General features: G+C 40.5%; 1 protein-coding gene across 2 annotated transcripts in view; it reads left to right on the plus strand.

Annotated features, from left to right (window-relative positions):
* The window catches only part of grb10b (growth factor receptor-bound protein 10b), an 81,195-nt gene that overhangs the window by 51,897 nt on the left and 4,826 nt on the right, over nucleotides 1–24,472 (plus strand). For both annotated transcript variants that reach the window (XM_037536957.1, XM_017700824.2), the window contains exons 6-16: nucleotides 13,270–13,426; nucleotides 16,274–16,389; nucleotides 19,098–19,172; nucleotides 19,281–19,418; nucleotides 19,570–19,680; nucleotides 20,513–20,611; nucleotides 20,753–20,830; nucleotides 21,722–21,838; nucleotides 22,150–22,216; nucleotides 23,205–23,292; nucleotides 24,362–24,455. In XM_037536957.1, coding sequence (XP_037392854.1) covers nucleotides 13,270–13,426; nucleotides 16,274–16,389; nucleotides 19,098–19,172; nucleotides 19,281–19,418; nucleotides 19,570–19,680; nucleotides 20,513–20,611; nucleotides 20,753–20,830; nucleotides 21,722–21,838; nucleotides 22,150–22,216; nucleotides 23,205–23,292; nucleotides 24,362–24,455 — 1,140 coding nt within the window. The remainder of the gene's footprint in view (nucleotides 1–13,269; nucleotides 13,427–16,273; nucleotides 16,390–19,097; nucleotides 19,173–19,280; nucleotides 19,419–19,569; nucleotides 19,681–20,512; nucleotides 20,612–20,752; nucleotides 20,831–21,721; nucleotides 21,839–22,149; nucleotides 22,217–23,204; nucleotides 23,293–24,361; nucleotides 24,456–24,472) is intronic.

Here is a 24,472-nt window from a genome sequence, read left to right on the forward strand (position 1 = left end):
CGGAAGCAGAGCTGAACATTATAGCCTGTTGTATAAATGTAGCTTCTGATGGTTGAGAAAAGCTTTTAGATGTGTACTGCTGGTCATGCGTGCTGTTCAGAGGAAGCTTGTACTTGAGTCAGCAACCCAAGCTTAAGAAAGGAATGCATTTGCACTCACATGTGATGTTCATTTAGTGGTTGGGTGTGGGTAGACACCGCTGTCACATGTCAAATGATAATGAATACATTTTGTTCTGCTTTCCATTGTAAAACACAGGTGCAGCCAGGTTAGTCAGTGTTAGTCAGGACTGGCCAACGCCAAAAAGCTCCAAAGCATTCAGCAAACATGCAAGAATTTGAAAACTCAGGCTGAAGAACACTTGAGTAAGTAGGGATGGGGGATTTGGCAAAAAATGATAGTAACATAACAATAATAATAATAACGTAATACCTAAAGACATTTTCATGACACGTGAAATGCATCATGAACAGTTGGAATAGACACAATGCACTGTCGGGGCCCAATTTAAAAGCTGCTTTTAAAAGCTATAAGTACAGTGATTTTATTCATCTTTTCATGTACTGTACTGCACTAATTCCATGCACTCATTATGGTCTCTTGCTAACGGAACATGCACCTGGTCAGTTCTTTTAAGTACTGAAGCATATTGTGATGTAATTCATCACAATAGTGATGAAATATTGCCATACCGCCTGCTCCTTATTTGTAGGATCATCAAGTGTTCATGTTGTAAGATTAAAATGGATTATAAGCATTAAGTGATTAACTATATTTCCTGTTGCAGTTATTTTGTCTCTTTCATCTTTTAAGCAATCAAATATCATATTTCAAATAGTGTTGTAAGCATATTTGTGTGCTGTCTTCCAGTCACCTGTCCAGATGGTCTAGGATGAACATTAACTCACACACAGTGTAACCAAAAGCTTACTTAATCCTGTATTTGCCACGTTTTAAGACCCAATTCATCCACTCATCCCCAGCTAAAGAGAGGAGATCATTTTTGTGAGGTGATTGAGAGGTTCGGTATTTTACACGTAGGTGACACACCATTGGCCTGGAATGAGGCTGCTATGACTGATATGTGTAGCAGCTTTTTAGATGAAAGTGAGTCATAGTGGGAAAAATGTCCAGTCGTTCTCTGAGGGATTTTTAAACCTCACATGAAACATCTCTTAATTTCTGCTCAGGGCTGGAAAATTTTATTTTAATTTAAGTGATGATACTTTGTTACTATACTCAAGTGTTATTTTGGAATATCTGAACCCTATTTAAGCATTATTAAAATGTAATTATTTTAATTCCAAGAGAAGGTATACCCTTTAGTCCTTACATTTACATTTAGACCTTTAAAATACTTCTTTTAAATTAAAACATCAAGCACAATTCCTGATTGTAAAATAAAACTGTGCCAGTTTGACTTGGAACAATAGCACCTTTAATCACTGCATCACACACCACACATTAATCATCATATCAATATAATGTTTACCTCTTATTTCCATTTAACTGAGTATGTTTAAATGTAGGTATTTTTTTACTTTCTCTTGGCACCGTACTTCCACTTTAATTGGGCAAGATTTTGACACACTGACCATACTTTACTTAATTACAGTGTCTTTCCACCCTTTTTTCCACCCTTGTGCTGCTGGGACTACACTGTGGTTTGTGAAATGCTTGTTAGTCGCACTGAAATAATACTGTAAATATGGGATGAGTATAATTAGCCATGCATTGTGACGCATACTTCTACTGCTTCGTTTAGCTAAAATATTTTATGAGTGTGATTACATTGATTCCTGTCCATGCTTTTATAGATTTTATTTCTCTCCTGGACTATATTTCTATACATCTACTGTTTCAGATACTTACTGTTTGTTTTATAACATCTTCACCTGAAATTGTGTTAGCTGAGTGTAGAGCAGGATTATTTCTTCTTCTTTCTTTCTTTTTTTTTGGATTAGAAATACCTTACTTCAAAGTGAACCTCGGTACAAAGAGAAATTTAATGCAAATTAATTTCCTGTGCTCTTGCGTTGTTACTCATTGCTACAAATAAAAATACAAATTATTTTTCCTGTGTTTGATAAGGTATCTTGATCTTTATAGCATCATTCATGCAACCCCCTGGAACTGGTCACGACCTCAGTTTTAAGAACCCCTGGTCTAGAGGTTTAACTTGATGGCAGTTCTGTTCTTAGAAACAGCAGAGGCCTATGAGCTCCTTCACCTAGAGTTAGCACTTGGCAAGACTACACCACTGTTAAACTCTTTGGGTGTGTAGGCCTATAGGAGGTACCACCACTCTGGTTGACCACATACCAGCTACAAAGCTGGATCTGGTCCTTTTGGATAGGTTAATGCCTGGCCCAAACACTGCTGTGGACAAATGCCACTTTGGTCAGGGGCCAGCTCAAGGCGTAGCCTGGCGTTTCTCCAGCAAACTGTCTGTTTATCCCTGAAGCTACTGAGTGTGCTCCTATCTGTCTTTATCTAAGAGCCATGATGAAGAGCAACAGTTTCACCAGGTCCGTCAAACGAGCTTTTGGCCTAGTAACACATGCTAATTCACCACAAGGATGAGCTCTTAAGCACCTTTTCTATAGATGTGATGAGCCAGGGTGACCTCTGACCCGTGGCCACCTCTTGTTTTTGATGCTAAGAATTGGGGGCCCCTCCAAAGGGATAACATCTAAAGAACCTTAAATGGTGTTACACTTGGACAGAGTGAATGTGGCCTTGATACCTCACTTTCAGGATAGGAAAATACCTGCGCAGATAATTAGGACATTCACTTGAATGGGTTTTACTGAAAGAGTTCATATGCAGTGGAGCTTTGCACTACTGTAAACTCAGAGGAAGGTTGAACTGTCTTATAATTGACATTTTGTTGCAAGAGGAGTGGCTCCAGAAAAGCCAGAGTTATACACCAGACTGAGCATTTTAATCCTTTTGAGTGCAACTCTTTGCTAGGAGGTCACATTTTGCAGCTGTAGTACTGCACAAAAGTCAGAGACCATTGTTCATTTATTATTATATAATACCTAATTTTTTTAGTATTTATTGGGTCAAGCCTTATTCTTTATTTTGTTTCCTTTATTTTAGGGAGACTTTTTTCAAAGGCGTTTGCAGGGAAATTAAGTTCAGTCTTAGAAGTTGGTTCAATTTCCTGATTCTTATGATCCAAGTAATCCAAAACTCATTCAAAGATGCTGAGGTCTAGACTCTGGGGTGGACAGTCTGTTCTGAGAACACAGGACGCTTCTTTGTTGGAATAGATTTTTTATGTTTGTCCATTTGTTTTCTTTCCTCAGTAACAGCTTTTTGATATCCACCCATCCTATCAGACCCAGTGTGCTGAGTTGTTGTCTCATGCTAGATGGATGAAGAAGAAACACCTGTGGATTTCTGAAGAAAGAGTGTAGCTTGATTTTCCTTTAGTCTCTAAAACCGGAAAGCTTTAAGTACTGTTCGTCTACTGGTGAGAGTTTTAAGGTCCCACGAGTTACATTTTTGCTCTCTCTTTTAATATGTATATATATTTTTAACTCTTGTTTTGGAAACCCCTCACTAATTATTCTTTGACTTTCCCATTCTTTATGCAAGGGGATTATCTTGTATCCAAACCAGAAATATCTCCTGAAACATGCATAATGTGCACTTAATTGTAGTTTTGACTGGAAATGAAATACATGAAGGGTGGATTCTGCACATCTCTACTATACTTTCACAACCCCTCTTGTGTAGCAACGTATTTGACTGTGACCAGTTGTTTTTTGCATTCAGGGTGATTTCACAGGTCAAGTCATCCTCTAGAAGAACAACAGTAGTTTATTTTTTTTTTAAGCTCAACAAAAATGCTGTAAGCTTTGGAGTTGAATAACTTGTATCAGGAGGTCTGAAATGACTGCATACAGCATGTGACTTGTTGCTGAAAAGTGGCTCATCAGTTGGAACAAGGCAGCTGAACTCATGTAGGTCATACCGACTTCCAGAGTGTTCAGGCTGCACACTCTCGACTGGAGCACGGTCATAGAACAAAGTAGGGCAGGCAGAGAGAAAGAGCACTTAGGAAAGCAGACAGAAAATCTGTATCTGCTTTCTCTCCATCTTTTCTATCAGCAAAACAAAGAGAGGCAAGATGCTTTACTTTGAGAGAGCACTAATGTCATCCAGACTGAAAGAGAGAACCCAAATGAAGGAGTAAAGTGACTGCTGAATGCTGCCTGAACTTGGCTGCTACCCAGGGAAGCCTCATTATGAAGGCCTCAGCAAGGCAGGACGTATCCTACTGTACTGTGCAGAGCAGCAGAGCTGTGTCTTAAATATGAAAACACTCTGTGGCCTCATTCTCCAGCTCCAGTCTGCCCCAGTTTGAGAACACAGCTCTCATCCCAGCTTCAGCTACAACCAGTTCTAAACTCCACTAGCTTCGAGATAAAGTCAGTCTTTAAAAACTGAACCTGGAAATATTTTGACAGAGTAGTTGTCAACTGGAACAGTCAACTTTGGAAGCATGGAATCACCATATCAGCTAGCATATTTTTAAAAAGGTGAACATTCAGGTCCTTGACAATTTTTTCCATTGGGCAGGGCTACCCAAAGTAGGCATTTTTATTTTGCCCACCAGAAAGCTGCCTATCTCCCTACTATCCCAGCCAATGAGACAACATATATTTTTACACTTATCTTTTACCTTCTGATTGTTCCATTAAAAAATAATTTTTACTAGTAAAACCTACAGTGTAATGTTGAGAAAAAAAATATATTACTTCACATTCATCAATCATCACTGATGGATGTATGCTGCTTACAGTTATGAGCTAATATAAAAGGCAGTGGTACACAAACAAAAGGAGATTTAGAGAACAGCAATATGAAGAATTAATTTCACTAAATTTAAAGGCAAGACAGGCTGGATTGTATGTAAAAATACAATGGAGTGTGTAAAGAATACAGTTTCTCCAGTGTTTAAAAGAGTAAAGTTAATGAGTTGTTGGCTAGCTGTTTTGTGTTTTTGGCCCTCTGCCCACTACACACATTATGCTTTGCACCATACTTATGCCCCCACCCCAACAAAAAAAATTGGGCACCGCTGCTCTAGTGTATTTATGAAATAAACACTTGGACAAGTAACCTTCTTTACCTTTTGAATCGGTGTTTGGTACTGAACGTTATTCTCTAGGAGTTTGATGACAGACACACTTGCCAAGCAAGATAAACAGGTGTGCTTGAAAATAGTCTTCGGTTTAATTCCATGTCATCATCTTTATGAGAACACAGGCTACATTTAACACACTGTGACCTGTCATTATGTGCACTGTTGGACTCTGTGCAGTATCATTAGTTAAACAAATCTGCAAACCAGTGTGTCTGTTTAAATTACCGTTGAAGATTTGTATTATTGCTGTTTTAAAACATGATACTGCATTATACACAATTTTCTTCGTGCTTCTAGCTAGCCATGTTTGCTTCTAAGAAGCTTACAGTTTAAAGAACGCTTTGCCCAAAACTGCTGATGTGGCTTAAGATAATGAGAAACTAGTGGGGACCAGTTAGCATGGATTACTCTGAATTACTTTTGACTCGTTGTAGTAATAATCATTATTCTTATTAGTAGTAGTAGATTTATATAAAGGATTAATTATTTATTTGCCTGAAAGTGTTTTTTCATATTCTGTTTGAGAATCAAATTCAGTGCCAAATGGACAAATGGGTGGCCGGGTAGCATGGCTAAAATAGTGAAAGTACAGTGGCACTTGTCCCGAATTGATTTGTTCAATTAAAGTGTATGATGTCATCCTCTGTAGGCACTAGGTGGCCGTCCACAAACAGACAATGATCTGCTGTTGGGATGAATGGCCTCTCCTCTGCTCTGGGGACGCAATTAAAGCGCCTGTTTCTATTGGGGAAACATTTGGCACATCCCCGTCTTCATCTCAGTCGGGAGCCACGGGCTAAAGAGGTCGGCCATTCAGAAGTTGATTGTTAGTGCCTATGTGTGTGGCGGACAAGCGAGATGAGGGGCCACAGGGCCAAGGGGGACACCGGACTTCAGGAATTTATGCATGCTGATGGCATGTGATCTATATATAGCCTCGTGAAGCGGACAGGTTTTGTCACTGGACCACTTTAACTTGACCAATTGTAGTTGAAATGCTACCTTAACAGTTATCATATTGCTGGAATTTGTTCTATATTGGTAGTTAGAATTTCTTTTTGATGTAGAGACGTGTTGAATCCTGTCAACACCCAAGGTTATTTTTGTTGTTGCTGTCTACAGCACTATGGTCAGCATGTGGGAAGGAGGAGGAGGATGATGATGATGATTTGTTGCTGTGGCTGTAGAAAACCTCAGTGTAGAGTTCTCAATAGTTTGAGGATTATGAACGTCTTGTGAAGCAAACTCAGCACTTTTAGTCTGCCAGGGACTGTACAAATACCACAGGACAGCAGACCTTTTTAGACCATGGTTAATCATATGTTTGTCGGGTGTTGTCTGTCTGCCATTTCAGCTGCTATCAGCCATATATATGCCTAACATCACCTTCAGCTTGGTTTTTAGTGCTATTAAATGCTATTGGCATCTCGCAGTCCACACTTGATCCACTTATACCTGGACCCAACCTTGGATGCTTGTTGATGTTATGATGATCCTGTAGACATCTACACTAGAGGTCTGCTACCCAACCCTAGCCCAGGGGGCCCAACAAAACATTGTGGTTTGGGCCAGGTTCAGGCCTATTTTCACATACAGTTTTGGGTTCGGGTTTGTTTTCTAATAAATTTTTTTTGTAGTAGGTTTGTTTTTATTTGAATGAACATATCTATGTACATTTCATGCCTTCCCATGCATGTGTCTCTTTTTTTCTTTCTAATATAGTCTAATATGTGTACAAAAAAGTTGGTCTTAATGTTTGCCATAGATAAAATTAAAATAAAGCTCAGAAAAAAGGGGCTCTGGTCATTACGTCATACATAAAAAGCACAATAATCACATACAGAGTAGAGATTCACAGAGTACTTTGAGTTGTGAAAGCAGGAAGACAGGCACATCATCTCTAGCAGGATCATGATAAATTATTCAGCAGTACATTTTTTTAAGTTTAAAAGAAAGTCTAATTGGTCCTGTTTAGGTAGATTTAATTCAGTGCAGCTTGAGAAATCTTGAATAAAAATACTTGCATTCGTAGTTTTTGATATTTTTTAAATGTGGCACCATTAGTGAAATCTGTCTGTCTTAACTTATTGAATGTCAGAAAAACTAAATGTCTTGATTCAAACTGGGTATCAAGAAAATGTCTTTGATTATCGTGATATTGGGTTTTTGCTCTTCCTGCACTAGCTGTAAGTGCTGGTTACAGTAAATGCGGCTTTCAGATAGCTGTGTAAAGTTATTTTTCTGTTGAGGCATCTTAAGGTCTTCGTAATAAAGGGAAATCTATGACCATCTTTTTTTTCTGTGTGTGAGCAAGTTTGGGTTCAGGTTTCAAATTCAGCTGTACCAGCCGGTCAGATCAGGTCTCAAAGTCATGGGTATGGGTTGGGTTTTGGCTTTAATTTCATGCATTTATGGATCTTAATCTAAACTGTATTTTGAATAATGTGTTGAAGGTTAAAAGATTTTTTTAAGTAGTTTTATTGTCATCTTAAATGGAGAATCAGTAGCACCATCCTGTTACTTACAGACAGTGCTGAAAGTCTCTTCTGAAAGTCTCATCTCATCATAAATACACCCAATTTAAAACTAAAATTTTGAAAATTCTTTGGTTGCTGTGAAATGGAAAGGTGGTGAGTATGTGGCTGATCCAGTGACATCATGTCTTCTGTGGTGTCAAAATCTTTACATGTCTTATGTAAGCGTATTTACGTCTTAAACACACTTATGTTTAGCATCGAGATATTGTTGCAGCTTGTCTGAAAGTATGAGGTCCCTCTCCTGAGACCTAACCACTGTCAACTGTACTGTACTGCTCATATCTCCAAAATATTAACTTTACAGTCAAAGGAAGAATCTTGCTTTATTTTTAATGTAAGTCAATGGAACCAGACTTTTTTCCAAGTAATTTTGTGCCATTTCTTTTAGTTTTATACACCATTTAAAGAGCAACAGGCATTTTCAAATTGTGTCAACCTGAAAAACAACAAAAATGGAGATACAAGGTTTTGTTCTGGCAGCAGCAACATATTATTTGATGTTTCACATGTGGAGTGGCTAAGTGATGACTGACTGATGACTGATGTTTTGTCCTGGTGATTTTTCTTATGAAAATCTTTTTAATTCAGTCTAATTTAAAACAAGCTTTCTAGTAGCTTAGTATAGTTCAAGTATTAGAAAGTTCTAATACATTTACTTCAGCAATGACATTTGTGACTCTGGCGCTTTTTTCCTTCATGGAGTTTGACTGAAGCCTCCCATTGCCTTAGTCTTTGTGCCTCTGTGGGTAGCCTGAGCATTTCAAACCCAATTTGACTTGATAATTAGACAAGTTGATGCTCAACTCCATGAGTCAGCACAGTTAACCAGGCAGGCTCTAGCATTAAAGAGGATAGCCAGGAAGCGCATTAGAGGGAATAGGACATGGCTTTCAGGAGCTCTCTGATTGTTCCAACTCGGGTTTTGTCTCAGTATCTCATTAGTGACAACGTCAGGCCTTGCCACCGTGTACACAACTGCATGGTGGAGCAGGGCATTCATTAAAGAGGCACTTGTAAACTCGAGAGAGAGCCCAGTTACAGTACGGTTCTCATCAAGTGGAGATCAGCCATTTTCTGTGCTAACTAAAAATTCACCACGTAACACATTCCTTTAGTCTCAGAAATCAAATTTGGACTTTAATAGCCAATTAAATATTAAGTTTTAATGAAGAAGCTTTATAAGTGCTGATGATGTGCTTTACTTTAGGATTGATTGTTAGAACTAAAATTATCATTTGGTTCTCGAGATCTGAGGTGGTAACAGCAGTAGTATTGTATATCACACCCTGGTTGGATTGAGGCAGTCTTGAAACTAATATTATGTCTCAGCCTCCAAAAACTGAAATGGAGCTTCACATGAGGCTTCATGGTTTATGGTCTAGAGGACAAGATGTCTTGATGAAAGGTTTAAGTGCGGCACATTATGAAGCATATATATAAGTCCTATTACTATTATCTTAGAAATGATATCTTACAAATTATGAGGCCTCTTTGCCTCATTTTAGTGTGGTTACACTCAAGCCATGGTTTCTGAGTTTAAATTATTGAATTGCTCTGTCCATTCTAGAGATTATGTTTCTCTGTAGTAAACTCCCTGAAGCATTCCTCAGGTTGGATTACATCACAAAGAGTTGTCTGTGTGTCTCACTCAGTGAATGACTAATGTCTGATGTAATTTTCAGAAGAAATCAGAAAGCATCTCTCTGTCACATATCTGGACTTACACAGACATGAAGAAATCTTGTCCTATTCCAGGAAATTAACAGAGAACTGCCAAATGTACTAAAAGTGCTAAATCACTAAAATACAGGTTCTTGGACTGAAGTTTCCTAAAGTTCTAGCTCTCTAGCCAAAATCCAAACCTAGGCCTGCGTTAGAAGCACAAAACAGCCTTTAGATCCACAAGCAAGGACTGGAATAAATTATCTGACAGGGTTCAGTAGAAAGAAAAGATGAATATCCTGCTAAGTCAGCCTAAAGGCATGAACAAATGCCAAAGCAGGGAGGAGGAAGTTCTGCTCCTGGGACTTGGGGGAGTGGGTCTTATTCTGGCATCAAAATTTAATGCTTTGTGTCTCTGTGTCTATGTTCCCTATGTTGTGAGTGACCTGAAATCAACGTTTACCCTCTATTTGTGTTACAGATTTTACAAAGAAACTGATGGAGATATTTTACACTGCACATTTTCTCAATGCCAAGACCCCCTCCCCTAAAAATTGGGTGCTGAAAATGAACAACCCAAGCAAAAGAAAAATCCAGTTAATTTTTTTTTAAGTGAAAAATTACAATCTGACATATTTTGGATTGATCTTCCTCAAGCAGTTTGATTTTTCCTTACTTCTATTCAGTGTTTAACAGCTACCTGTCGATCATCTCAAACCTTAATTGTTCACAAAAAATTAATCAGAAGTGTATGAAAAAGACAGTTTTTAAAAATCTATATTTTAATTGATTGTTGTTGGTGTCCATGGTAAAGTCCATAGAAAGATATTCTATATCAGTTTATTGATGCCATCTTGTGAAACAGGCTTATCCTTTCACAATTCCAAATCACCATTTGAGTAACTGAATGAGTTATGTGGATTTGAACAAATGTGTTTAACTCGCATCATGCTCTTCCAGCAGACTGTTAGCAAAATAAATAATGCGGTAGTAAACAAATACGCATTTTACAAGCAGACTGTAATTGTCTTGCATGACTGAATATGTGAAACCTGAGGTGGAGGCGGTTGTCAGGCCCAGCTCAGGGCTTCTGGCCTCCTGTAGACGTCTGTGGTCAGCATGGAGACTGACTCCTGTCTAATGAAAGGCTTTGTTTCTTCACTAAATATGTGCCGCTTCGCTGAGGGGCAAAAAAAGGACACTGAAAACACTACCTTTAGTCACATTTGATGAAGTCCACCCTTGACATCCACAACATATGCTTACAAACGGACTCTACTAGTTTCAGGTCTTAAGTGCATTCACCTCTTATCTTAGTCTTTAAGTGTTATCATATATCTTTGGTTTGTTTGGGGGGGAAATGCATATATAAATTCATGATTTTAAGAGAGCTGAAGTCCCAGGTTACCATTTAATATACACTAAATCTTTTGGGTAACCTCTTAAGTTTCTGCATTGTCTCCAGGCTTTGTAGACTGAACCTTTTCATAAAGCACAACACATGAGAATAGGTGGCAGTGGATGGACGGAGGGCAATGATACTGTGTTGAGCAAAAAGTAGACGTTTTGGGGCCTGCAGGTCACCAGCACCCCACCCCCAACTGTCTGGGTGATGGAGTGATGGGAGAAGAGGGGAGGGGCTAGCAAGCCAGCTGGAGCTCTAGAGTTAGCACGCCTTTTATGTGACTATCCAGCAAACTCTCTCTTCAGGCTCTCTCTCGCTCGCTCTCCTTCCCCCACCCCATGGACAAATTCTTCCCCCCTGGAGGCACTGAAAGAGTTTGAGTCATCCTTTCTTTCCACTGCTACATTTTCTGTGGTCATTCAAGTTAATTTCAGTAGGAGTAGCCATGCAGGAAGCTCTTGACTGTATCCAAGCTGTAGTGGTTTTTACAGGAAGTGCTGGCTTGCTGAAGAGGCAAACTGCATGTCAGTTCCACAGAAATTAACAATAATAGGCAGGGTGCAGGATTTTTTGTGCCAGTCCTCTGTAGGAATTAACAGTTTGAAGTTTGAGGGCGTGTTTGTGTGCATGTGTCAGGCCGCACTGGATTGGAGTTTGTGTATGTAGGAGTAAGTTTTCAGGTTTTGTTCTTTTCAGTGCTAGTGTTGGCAGAGGTAGACTGGAGTGGAGGCAGAGCAGAGTTGGTTTCATTGCAGCAGTAATGAGCCTTGCCTTGTCATGACAGAGGTTTCAGACTTCATACTTCAAAGTTGAACTTTTGGAGGGGGGAAGAAACCCAACAAGCCTTCACCTGAAACTTGTCCGGAACGCCTGCAAAATGAAAGTTCAAACGACAGGCACCCCCTCACCCCACCCCACTTAGTTCCAGAAAAATTTGTTAAACCCGCTAAAAATGTGTTACTCTGCTCTCTCTTAACAAAAAAGGAAAGAAACAGCAAAGCTATTCAGCAGACAGGAAAAGAAAAAGTTGGCCGTGCATGTGTATAACTGTGCGTCTGTGGGTGTGCATGTATGTGAGAGGGGTGTGTGTGTGTGCGCGTCTGTGTGTGTGGGAATGATTACATCAGCCCAAGGCAGCTCTATGATTGGTTAGGGAAGTGTGGTTTGATTCGCTACCTAAAAGCCTGCGCCTGTAACCCTTTGTGAGGGGAATAGAACGAAGTTGTCTGCCAAGCTCGAAACAGTGCCATCTGCTTCTTCTGTCCCGAACTGAAAAGCCAGGCAGAGAGTGACAGAACGGGGGGGAGAGAGAGTGAGAGAGAGAAAAAGAGAGGGAGAGGGAGAGAGACAGACTGAAGCAGAGAGAGAGAGAGAGAGAGATTGTGTGACAGGTATGGTACAGTGAGCCACTGACAGCCAGGCAGCCAGGAGTGCTTGGACCCGCTTTTCTTTTTTTTGCCTTTTTGCCTTTTTTCTTCTTCATCTTTTTACCCTCTCTGGTGGAGTTGTGGAGAGCAGTGGAAAAGAGCTTGGGCTTTCGTTGCACGGAGGAGGCAGGCTGCCGGCAAAAATGCCGTCGTGCTCTCCCGACTGGTGCCTACTGAGGCCTGGGGAGGTAAGATTTTCTCCTAAATTGCATGTCGCCTCCTTGGGGGAAGGAAGAGCCTCTTTCTCCCCCAGGGGAAAGCTGGCGGAGACTGGAAGGAGGCCGGGAGCAGAGGGCCGTCTAGGGACAGCAGAATAGGGAAGTTTAGTGTTTATTTTATTATTGTTTTTTTTTTTTTTTTCTGAAGAGGGGGAGGGGGAAACAGCACAGGGCATGGACTTGTGGAAGCTATGACGTTCAAAGTTTAAGTGATAGATTAGTGATAGACACAGCGAGGCCAGGGTGTTGTGTGCCAAATCAAAGATGTTTGAAAGGTTGACACGACAGAATTGGGAACCTGCGAAATGTGCGGTAGGAAAAGGGTGTGTGTGTGTGTGTGTGTGTGTGTGTGTGTGTGTGTGTTGGGGGTGAAAGATTAGACGGATGCGGATGTACGGATGAGCGCAAAACATCCAACGTAGAAAATGTGGAATTTTAGAGAAAAACTCTTTGCTAATGAGATTTCACAGTGTGTGGAGGCATAATTGACGAGTGTGAATCTCAGATCAATTCACTGAAACCTTTTTTACATTAAAAAAAATAAAAATAAACATCATTCAGTGTAATAAATGTAGACATATGATGTCTGATACTATACACACTTGAGATGTTCCAATTTGACTTAATCCTGGGAAAAACAGTTACAGTATGAACTGCAGTATCATCCTGTGTTTTTATATGAATGCAAAATGAACTTGTGACGCAGTTAAAAAAAACACTGTCTTACGATTGAGAGAAATTTTAAATGTGTAAATGTACTTTTTGTTTTGTTTTTGGTAGTTAAACAGTATTGTTCTATATAATGGCAGCAACACACTAAGTAAACATCATATATATATATATTTTTTTTCTGTTGCAGATTATTAAAATCTTCAACGAGGATGGCATGGTCAAAGTGGTAGAGATCCTAGCCAACATGACTGCGCGAGACCTGTGCCAGCTTCTTGTGTACAAAAGCCATTGTGTGGATGACAACAGCTGGGCACTTGTGGAGCATCACCCAGCCATGGGACTAGGTAAGTGGGCAAGACATTCATGCAGACTGGAGAGACAGGGAGTTAGTCAGAGACATTCTTGGATTCTTTGTGTAGAATCCAATGAAGACCTTTGGAAGGAGCAGGAGAGGGTGGCCATATGTCTGTCCTTTCATGTCTCACAGCAGTGTGTAATTGATTAATGGCAGAGGGAAAATCCCATCACATGGAGAAATGAGGGCGGTAGTACAGAGATGAAATCAAGTGCTTGGTCACTGGCTAAAGCAACACAAGAAGCACCGAGGCTTAACCCACAGAAACTATGTTGGCTTCGCCAGAAGAGCACAGTCCACAGCTGAATTTTATTGTTCTTCATTTTATGTGCGGGACTGAAATGCATAACTATGCGCTGGTCATTAGAGAGGTCAAAGTTATTGACACGAATTAGATGAGGTCATCTCACGTAGGCTACACCATATTGAGGCTTCTTTTACAGCTTGTGTGCCGCTGACTCACAGATGACCAGTGGCTACCATTGTCTGCAGAACAGTTCTCTACTGTCTATGAAGTGTTTTGTTTTAGTTTGGACTTTATGAAGAAGTGGTGTCAGACTAATTCAGACTTCATAAAGAAGTGGCCCACCTGGACTTTTAGCAGTTACTTCCACTTTTGAGATGACGGCAGGTTTTTTTTTTTGTACTTTCCCTTTCTCTATTTCATTTTTCTTTTTCTTTCGTTTTCTTTCTTTGTCTTTATGACATTTTCTTCTGCAATGCCTTTTCTGAACAGATGGTTAATTTAGCTTCCAGTTTCCAGATGACTTTTGTGTTGAGAACTGTAAAGACAGTGTTTCCTTAATCAAATCAAATTTATTTGTAGCGCTTTTTACAACTGATGTCACAGAATTCCAGAAAAGACAAAGTTTTAACAACAATGTAAAAACACCCAAGTGAGCAAACCAGGAGACCCATTCCAGAAAAAACTCCCTCAGAGCTGAGGAAGAAACCTTGGGAGGAACCAAGGCTCACAAGGGGGGACCCATCCTCCTCTGGTGAAACAAATGATTATACTACTAATATTAATAGTAGTAGTATTAGTAGTAGTAATATGTAGTAATAGTAGAGTCTATGAAAACTTAAGTGTAGGGTGTACAGCTAGTCCAAGGCAGGTGGTCTTAACCCCTTAAAGTCTCAGGTTTATTGTCTTAAGACAGATTATTCATTAACTACATGGACTACAGTGCATACTGGCTGTATTATTTTAAAGTTACAGAAATATATAATAAAAATTTGCACCCACTGGTTTTTGTATCCATTTTAAAGGTTAACTACGGTGAGTAAAACTGAACTTCGCTCGGCTTCTTTTGACAGCACTATGAGACTTTTTTGGTCTCGTATCTAAAGTTTCTTTTGTACTAGTGTGTTAAAGATTGGACTCATAAAATGTAAGCTGTTGTACTGAATACACTTATCGTCTGCAATATAGAGGAGTAGCACTCAATATTTTTTTCATTCCCCTTAAGGTTAGGCTGTAACTTGATTTAATATTCCAAGCATAGCTTTAAAATGTCATAGTATGAATTAACTGTGCCAAAAGCATGCTAACAGCATCACATCATCACTCTGCAAAGCCCAATTCTCACCTATATGAGAACAGAGTCTTAGTGGGTCAAACTAGTCTAGTCAAGCTCGCAGAGAAGGTCACCACATTTTATTAATAAAGAAGTCGCAGGGTTATCACTGGGATAACTAATGCAGTTTATAATTTTAGATTAATTATTTCTCACATGTAATTCAATGGAAAAAATCAATCGATACTTTTGTGCAATTAGATCAGTAGTTTATTAAAATTTTAATTTAAAGTTATTGTTTAAGTCCAGTCAGTCACTCAAAATGTTTTGAATTTTTTCACATTGAAACTCTTGCTTCACATCTCAACAAATCCACAGGCGTTTCTGTTCATCCTTACACTGTGGGAAGATGACACTGTGAAGCTGTTACTGAAAAAAAGGGAATGGACAAGAAAGAAGAAAATTTGCTATATCAAAGAAAGCTTCTGGTGTTCTCAGATCAATTGAATGACCAGCCCAGGGTCCAGGCCTCCGCATCTCTGAATGTGTTTAGGATTACTTGGATCATGAGAAGTAGAAATTGCAACCAACATTTAACCCCTTAATGGCTTATTACATAGTAAGGCTCATTATTCAGTAACTACGACTTCAATGCAAACTGGTTGAGGTATTCTTAGGTTATAGAAGTATGTAATAAGACTTTGGCCATGGACGGGTTAACAGTGAAGAGTGGATACCTTAAATACTGACAGTTAATTGTGTTTCCTGCTTTTTTCACTAATGCTGAAAAATAAATACCTTATTTAAAGGCCGTTTTGACTGGAATTTGCAATTTTACATAGTACTGCATGTAGAGAGGAAATGTTGAAATCTGCTCAATCAGTGTCATATGTTTGAAAGGGAGCAAGAGAGCAGGAGACTGTGTGTTGATAGGTAAGAAAAGTACTTAAAAGCAGTAATGGGTTTTGGTGGCGAGGGGTGGCAGATAGTGGGCTAGTTAACTGTAGGGGAGGTTGTAGGGGTCGAGGTGGATCCTCTCATACACCAACTCTCTTTTCATTTTGAAAGTGGAGCTTTCCCTCTTCCCTGTTTATTTTTCAGTCTGCCAGGGGAGGGAAGGTGAACAGGTGATGATGTAATTTAGAACACCAATAAAAGTGTATTCAAGGCTTTGTTTAGCAAAATATGCATTTGTACTTATTTGAGGGTGCAATTTTCATGGCGAGACAAATTAAGTAATTAAGGAAATGTGTGGCTTTTGAGAGAATGAACAGTTTGGCCTTGTCTGAGTTTCTGTTTTCCATTCTGTCTGTCTGCAGAGAGATGCTTAGAAGATCATGAGCTTGTGATGCAAGTGCAGGCGTCTATGACCAGTGAGAGCAAATTTCTCTTCAGGAAGAACTATGCCAAATATGAATTCTTTAAAAATCCTTTGGTGAGTTCATCCTTAACACCATCTCCTTTCTTTATGTTAATCTGTTATGAACATGCACATATGTGGTCACGTGGATTTCTGTAGTGAATTTTAGATGTGTTTTATAACCTCTAAATCATGGTTTTTGGGGGGTTTGTGTATGAAGTAGAAATTGTTTGTGCTTTCTTGGGAGACTCAGATATCAAGTGACAGGCTCCCACTCAAAACCTCCCCAAAGAGACTCATTCCTCCAGATGCAGTTTTACAGATGCTGAGAGGTAGCCTAGTTTGGCCTTTTGTTAAAATTTTGTCCACTGAAGTTATGAAGCTGTGAAGTTACAATATACAGTATTCAAATGACCAAACTATTATACTGTTTCCAGTGTCAGCTCCAAATTAGCAACCCTGACTTTTTATACATTATACAACTTACCATATTTTCTATATAAGTGAAGAATATTTTTGCCCCTTGCGTGCTTTCCATAGTGCAGATACCATGAGAGCACTTAATTAAAAATTAACTGTACATACTTTCAGTATGTGCACAGTTTTATGACAAACTGAATGTGAAATTTGTCATCAACACCATGTCAAGGGCATATCATTTGAGGCTATGACATGCAGTACAGGGCAGGCTTGCTGTAAAAAAAGTTTTAACAGTTTGTTATTTTCAGCGGATGACAAAATGTCTACGATTTTTAGTTCTCTCACTTTCATCTTCATTCACAGCATGAGAGTGTTTTTACAAAAGCAGTTACATTAGAACTCTTTCCTTTTGTCATGCACTGGTGACCTAATGATGGTGGATTTCTTAGAACTGCTTTAGGGAGTCTTTGGTGTGTGGCTATTAATGGCACTGTGGAATCCTACACAGAAAAAAGGTTTCTCATGTTTAACCCTTAAAATCCAGGCTTCTTTAAAGCTAATGTAAATTACTCAGTAACTATTACAAAACAAATATGTTATTCATGTGGTTGTCCACCCATCCATCCATCATCTTCCGCTTCTCCGGGGTTCGGGTCGCGGGGGCAGCATCCTGAGCAATGAGGTCCAGACCTCCCTTTCCCCAGCCACTTCCACTAGCTCCCTGGAAGGGATTCCGAGGCAATCCCAGGCCAGCTGGGCGATATAGTCACGTCAGCGTGTCCTGGGTCTTCCCCGGGGTCTCCTCCCCGGTGGACTTGCCTGTGACACCTCCCAAGGGAGGCGTCCAGGAGGCATCCTAACCAGATGCCCGAACCACCTCAACTGGCTCCTCTCGACGTGGAGAAGCAGCGGCTCTACTTTGAGTCCCTCCCGGATGACCGAACTTCTCACCCTATCTCTAAGGGAGAGTCCAGACACCCTGCAGAGGAAACTCATTTTGGCCGCTTGTATTCGCGATCTCGTTCTTTCGGTCATTACCCAAAGCTCATGACCATAGGTGAGGGTGGGAACGTAGATCGACCAGTAAATCGAGAGCCTTGCCTTATAGCTCAGCTCTTTCTTTACCACAACAGACCGGTAAAGAGCCCGCATCACTGCTGACCCAGCACCAATCTGCCTGTCAATCTCCCGCTCCCCTTTACCATCACTCGTGAACAAGACCCCGAGATACTTAAACTCCTCCACTTGAGGCAAGAGCTCATCCCCGACCCAGAGAGGGCTCTCCACCCTTTCCCGCGTGAGAACCATGGCCTCGGATTTGGAGGTACTGATCCTCATCCCGGCCGCTTCACACTCGGCTGCAAACCGATCCAGTGAAAGCTGAAGTTCACGGCCTGATGTCCCCAATAGGACCACATCATCTGCAAACAGCAGCGATGTGACCCTGAGGTCACCAAACCGGACACCCTCCATCCCCTGACTGTGCCTAGAAATTATATCCATAAAAATTATGAATGGAATCGGTGACAAACGGCAGCTCTGACGGAGTCCAACTCTCACTGGGAACAAGTCTGACTTACTGCCGGCCATGCGAACCAAACTCCTGCTTTGTTTGTACAGGGCCTGAATGGCTCGTCGCAAAGAGCCATGTACCCCGTACTCCCGAAGCACCTCCCACAGAATACCCCGGGGAACACAGTCGGATGCCTTCTCCAAATCCACAAAGCACATGTGGACTGGTTGCGCAAACTCCCATGAACCCTCCAGAATCCTGGAGAGGGTAAAGAGTTGGTCCAGTGTTCCACGACCAGGGCGGAACCCGCACTGCTCCTCCTGAATCCGAGGTTCGACTATGAGCCGGACTCTCTTCTCCAGTACCCCTGCATAGACCTTGTCATGTGGTTGTGACAGTCAATATTTGGGGTTAAACATGCTGACCGGAGCCTTTAGTTCTTTCAAGCTCCATTCTGCAACTAATACTTTGTAAATCTGTTTCACAATTGATCTGCACATTTATCATTTCTTTCCACTACTGTGTGTAATCTCTTTTCTAAATAAAATTAAAGTGTCCTGAAATAAATGAATGTCTCTTCAAAATTTTTTATTGGCAATTGTTTTTAGCCCAGTGGACACACTGGTGCCCACCAACAGTTCTTCCCTGTGAATAATTTAGGTGTCAGCACTGCAAGTTATCTGTAGCGATTCAAACGCATCTACCACTTCACCATCTGAATATGTATGCACCATAATTAAAAGATGCATGATACCCGTCTCATGCAGGTTGTGCTACTCTGATCAAAACTGAACTAATTCAAATGTTGGTGTCTTTTATATCTCAACTGATATCTCTGTCCAATCAACAGAACTTCTTCCCAGAACAAATGGTGGCCTGGTGTCAGGAAAGCAATAGAAGCATACCCCCTTCTCAGCTCTTGCAGGTACAATACACTTGCTCCTGTTGCATCCTCCCTATGTGTCCAGATTGGCACTGGACATGCCATTCATTCTCTGTGGCTATTATATCCTTCTCATCCTCTGCTCTCCAGAACTTCTTAAACTCCACCAGCTGTCCTGAAATCCAGGGTTACTTGTATATGAAAGAAACAGGCAGGAAGTCATGGAAGAAGCTGTATGTGCTTTTGAGACGCTCAGGATTGTACTTTTCGACGAAAGGAACGTCAAAGGTATGCTTGCCAGTTTATTCTTAGATGTGCATCTCAGTTCTATTAGAGCTATGGCTGCAAACAAATTTTGCCATGTACTGGACGCATTGGTCAAGAAATAAAAGTAAATTTTTTTATGCAGTGACATGAACTTTTGACTGAACTCCTACAGGAACCAAGGCATTTGCAGTTACTTGCAGACCTCGAAGACAGCAATATCTATACTGTAATAGCAGGCAAGAAGCTTCACAATGCTCCAGCGGAGTACGAGTTTTGTATAAAGGTAAGGCCAGGCTTACTCCACACTTTCCATTACTTGGATAAGGGCAATTTCTGACCATAAATATAAGATTGTGACCCAAAGAATCTTGGCCAAAGCCTCTCTTGCTCTCTGGAAGTATTTTAGAAGAACCATGTATTTGATTCAGCGCTTTTCGGTTTCCTGTGAGTCAAGGATAGTTGCTTCTTTCTTAGTTCATTAGTTCCACTGTGCTTGCTGGCTCTCAGTGTTTGACTGGCATTGTGTGATGAAGCTGTCTTCCTGAGACGGCATCCTGCTGGGACAAGCCTCTTGGAGGTCCAGCCTCTCTGACCCACTTTCTGATAATAAAGAGTTAAGAATCAAATCTGCCCCGAAGGAACAGCTAATCTCCTCGACTACACATGAAACATAGCATGTTGAACTTTAATTACAGTCTCTCTCTCTCTCTCTCTCTCTCTCTCACGCACACCTTTTCTTTCTTTTTTCATACTTGCATGCATGCACCTCTTCCGAAGTACTCAGGCACACGCTCTCTGTCACACACATGCAAATACTCTGTCTGTAGGCCTACTGTTAATGTTGCAGAGTTTCCAAATATGGAAAATCTAAAGAGACTAATTCTTGACAGAACTGGGATACTTTGCATGGCTAAAGCTCATTTTTCAATTAGAAACAGTACAGTTTGCAAAATGCCAAAAGCGTGAAGTCCCCTGAGGCTGTTTTGTTAGCTTGCAGCCTAACAACCCGAGTTTGCCTAAAGCCACTTTGTTAGCGTGCAGGCTAAAAGTTTGAAGTTGCTTGCGGCTGTTTGCTTAGCAAGCAAGCTAACACATCAGTTTGTTTTTATCTTCAGCCCAACAAAGTGCGGAGTGAGCAGAAAGAGATGAGAATGTTTTGTGCAGAAGACGAACAGAGCAGAACATGCTGGATGACAGCTTTCAGACTGTTCAAGGTGTGATAACATTCCTCTTTTTTTTTTCTTTTTGCTGAGCCAGAGCTGGAATTGTCAAGAGATTTGTAGAAAAGTGTTTCAGGATTTACCATAATTGACTGTTTTTGTTTTTTTTTTGTGTGTGTGTCTGTCTTCATATAGTATGGAATTCTTCTTTATCAGAACTACAAGATCCCACAACAGAGAAAAGCGTTGCTCTCACACTTCTCAACACCAGTGGTGAGATCCCACATTCTTCTCTTTGTTCTTTCATTCTTTTTCTTTTCTCTTTGTGTATCTAGAGGTTCAATTTACTTCACTTGCAGATGTGCCAGTGTGTGGGCTTGATGTTGAACAGGCAGGCCTGCAAAGCCCAGCGCGTTTTCCCACACAAGCCCTCTACGTGTGGTGTGCTGTTATGCCACATTACAGAATTAGAGTAACCGAACTGGTAACCAACCAAGTCTTTGTGGAGACTCCAGTTCATTTGTCAGCAAAAGTGTTTGGTATCCGAATTCATGGCACAGTAGTTGCACTGTAACAGTGCCTATAAAATGCCTTTGCTGCTTCAAACCTTTACATAAATTTCCCATCTCACTTTTTGGTACATATGCAAAACTGTGTATTTCAAATTTGCATTGATATAAAGTAGAGCTGTTAAAAAAAACGTAAGAAGCTAATCATGATTAATTCTGTTGTACAGTTAATTACAATCTGCTTGAATTACTGATGGGGCCAACATCAGCAATATGTTTTGCTGGTGAATAATACTTCAGACTCAGTGTACTTCATTCTTAAACAGATTCCCAGCATGGCAGTAGCTAGAAATTACTGCTTTTATTAAGAGTGCCACCAATGCAGTTTGTTCTTTAATAGCTGTATTTGAATAAGACGCCACAGTTATGGACTCATGTTTTATGAGGGCTCCTAAAAAAACCCAATATTTGAAAATAATAACCCCCTATGATTTCTTTGCTCTGCAGGTCTTAGAAAATGGTCAGATGTAGGATTGGGAGTTTTTAGCTTCACTTGCAATGAATGTTTCTAAAGATTCTGAGTACATTTATGCAGAGTACTTGAGCACAAATGGTGCACAATGCTCACATTCATTCCAGTGTCATCTCTTCTCAGAGGAGCGTGTCTGAGAACTCTCTGGTCGCTATGGATTTCTCAGGGAGGATAGGCAGGGTTATCGACAATCCTGTGGAAGCCCAGAGTGCCGCAGTTGAGGAAGGCCATGCGTGGAGGGTGAGCATCAAAATCTGTGAACTTGTTTGTTTGTTTATAATTATTATTTTTTGTTTATAACAAGTTAGAACTGGGTACAAATTTGGCCAGTCTTACTAGATTATGATCAGATGAGATTATGAGTAACAGAGCATAAATAAAAGCCACAGTTGGTTAAAGTCTAAAACAAACCCAAAAATCTAGTCTTATACCTTATCTAAAATGTTATTTTTTCATTTTGTGCTTTATATTCATGTTGCTTCCTTGCTTCTACATGTGTAGTGGACTGCAAAGTTCACTTCTTTTTTTTCTCCTCCTCCTTTTGATTATAGAAGAGAAGTCAACGCATGAACAATCTGGGAAGCCCAAGTCCACTTCACCCCTCATCATTAAGTGGAGGTACTTTCCATTTCCAAGCTGTAAATCTGCTCACTTTGTAGGACGTAATAGTTTCCCTCTGAGCTGGAGCTACACTATATAGAGAACGGTATTGGGACAACCCCTAATTATTGAGTTATTCTGTTTTAGCCACATTCATTTCTAACAGGTGGATAAAATTAAGCACATAGTCTTACAGTCTCAATAGACAAAACAGTGGCAGTAAAATGGGTCGTACTAATGACCTCAGTGACTTTAAACGTGGCACTGTCATAGGATGCCTCCTCTGCCAAGTCAGTTTGTCAAACTGGTGTAAGGCACACCACCACTGGACTCTGGAACAGTGGAAACGCGATCTGTGGAATCACGCTTCTCTGTCTGGCAGTTTGATGGACAAGTCTGGGTTTGGACTGCATTGTGCCAAGTGTAAAGTTTGGTGTTTTTCAGGGGTTGGCCTAGGGCCCTTAGTACCAGTGAAGGGAAATCTTACTATTTCAGCAAATCAAGACATTTTGGACAATTTTACACTTCCAACTTTGTGGGAACAGTTTGGGGAAGACCTTTTTCTGTTCCAGCATGACTGAGCACCAATGCACAAAGCAAGGTCCATAAAGGAACAACTGGGTGAGTTTGGTGTGGATGAACTTAACTGGCCTGCACAGAGTCCTGACCTTAACCACTTCAAACACCTTTGGAATGAACTAGAACAGAAACTGTGAGCAAGGCCCTCTCATCCAACATCAGTATCTGACCTCACAAATGCTCTTCTGCATAAATGTACAAATATTCCCACAGAGACTACAAAATCTTATAGAAGCCCTTCCTAGAAGGAAGCCCAGTCTTAGAGAATATTGTGCTATATTGTGTTAACCCTTTTGTTCTACATTTTTCTCTGTTCGTGTCCTCACATATAAATCATTGTGTTTATAGCTGGTGCTTTATTTTAGTGCTTTGCTTAGAGTGTTGTTTTGTTTCTTTTTTTGTTCTCGGTGTTTTCTTCACTACCCAGTAATACACAAAACTCAGCTTTGGTTTCATGGTCGGATTACACGAGAGGAATCGCATAAGATGATTCTCCAACAGGGTCAAGTGGATGGGTATGGAGACATTTTTCAGTATACACATCAAACAGTTACTTTCAGCTTCAGAGTGCTGCAACCATCAAAGGCCATGTTGTGGGGAAATCACAAGTTCAGTCCCGGCGATACCATATGCACCTGTTTCTGGGAATCCAAAAGAGTGTAATTGTGCTCGCTCTCTGTAGGGCCCAATCCCATTTCATACCTTGCCCCTACCACTTAGCTCTACACCTCTTTTTGCACGTTCATGCCTGGGGGTAGTGTGCCCTGATTTTTATTGAGAGGCTACATGGCCCCCAAAACTTTTTTTTTTCTTTTCTTTTTCAGAGACACACTTCAAATAGACAGCGACAAGATGACTGCACAAGCAACCAAAGAAGCCAATGTATTATGGTTGTTTTCTTCATAACATGCATAAAAAAATCCATAGTAGTATGCCGTCTTGGTAGCTAGTTACATTTCCCATTGCACCTTACATGTTGTAGTAGCTGACATCTGAAGCACCAGAACATAACTGCTGCACCATTTAAGGTGGAACGGGAAATTTAGCTAACTAGCTACCAAGACAGCATACTACTATGCTTTGAACAAGAAGCTAGCGAATACCTCACTTCAGCTTCATATCACAGAAGAATTAGGGGTAGGCCTAATTTATAATTGTCGCATCCCCCCGCTTTAAAGACATATGATGCCCTACATTTAACAAAAGACCAGCAATGAAGTTGCTGAACTTTACCACTCCTCTGCTATAACTGCAGACTGGCAGGGTGGCCTACAGAGCAGCACTAGTTGCCTGTTAATGTTATGTTCTTTTTTATTTGAGGGTTGTCCCAGTAGGGGAAGACTTCAACCACTAGGGGCAAGGTGACACTAGGGGTAAAAATAAGAAATAGGATTGGGCCAAGGTGTATACAATGTGCCTCCCTCTTCCCCATCACCCAGCACAATGCTAGAAAACATGGGCATCTGTTAGCTGATTTAAGAGTGTTCATCAAGTGCGTTGAAACTGTCCAGCGAAGTTGTATTATTATAATAGTGGATATCAAGAATGTCCTTTCTTATAATTATTATTTTCTTCTTGTGTTAGATTGTTTCTCTTAAGGGACAGCCAGAGCAACCCTAAGGCTTTTGTGCTGACACTGTGCCACCACCAGAAAAGTAAACACTTTCAAATTTTACCGGTAAGCTCATACTACAA

Source organism: Pygocentrus nattereri, chromosome 3 (genome assembly GCF_015220715.1).
Source record: "Pygocentrus nattereri isolate fPygNat1 chromosome 3, fPygNat1.pri, whole genome shotgun sequence".
Taxonomy (NCBI): domain Eukaryota; kingdom Metazoa; phylum Chordata; class Actinopteri; order Characiformes; family Serrasalmidae; genus Pygocentrus; species Pygocentrus nattereri.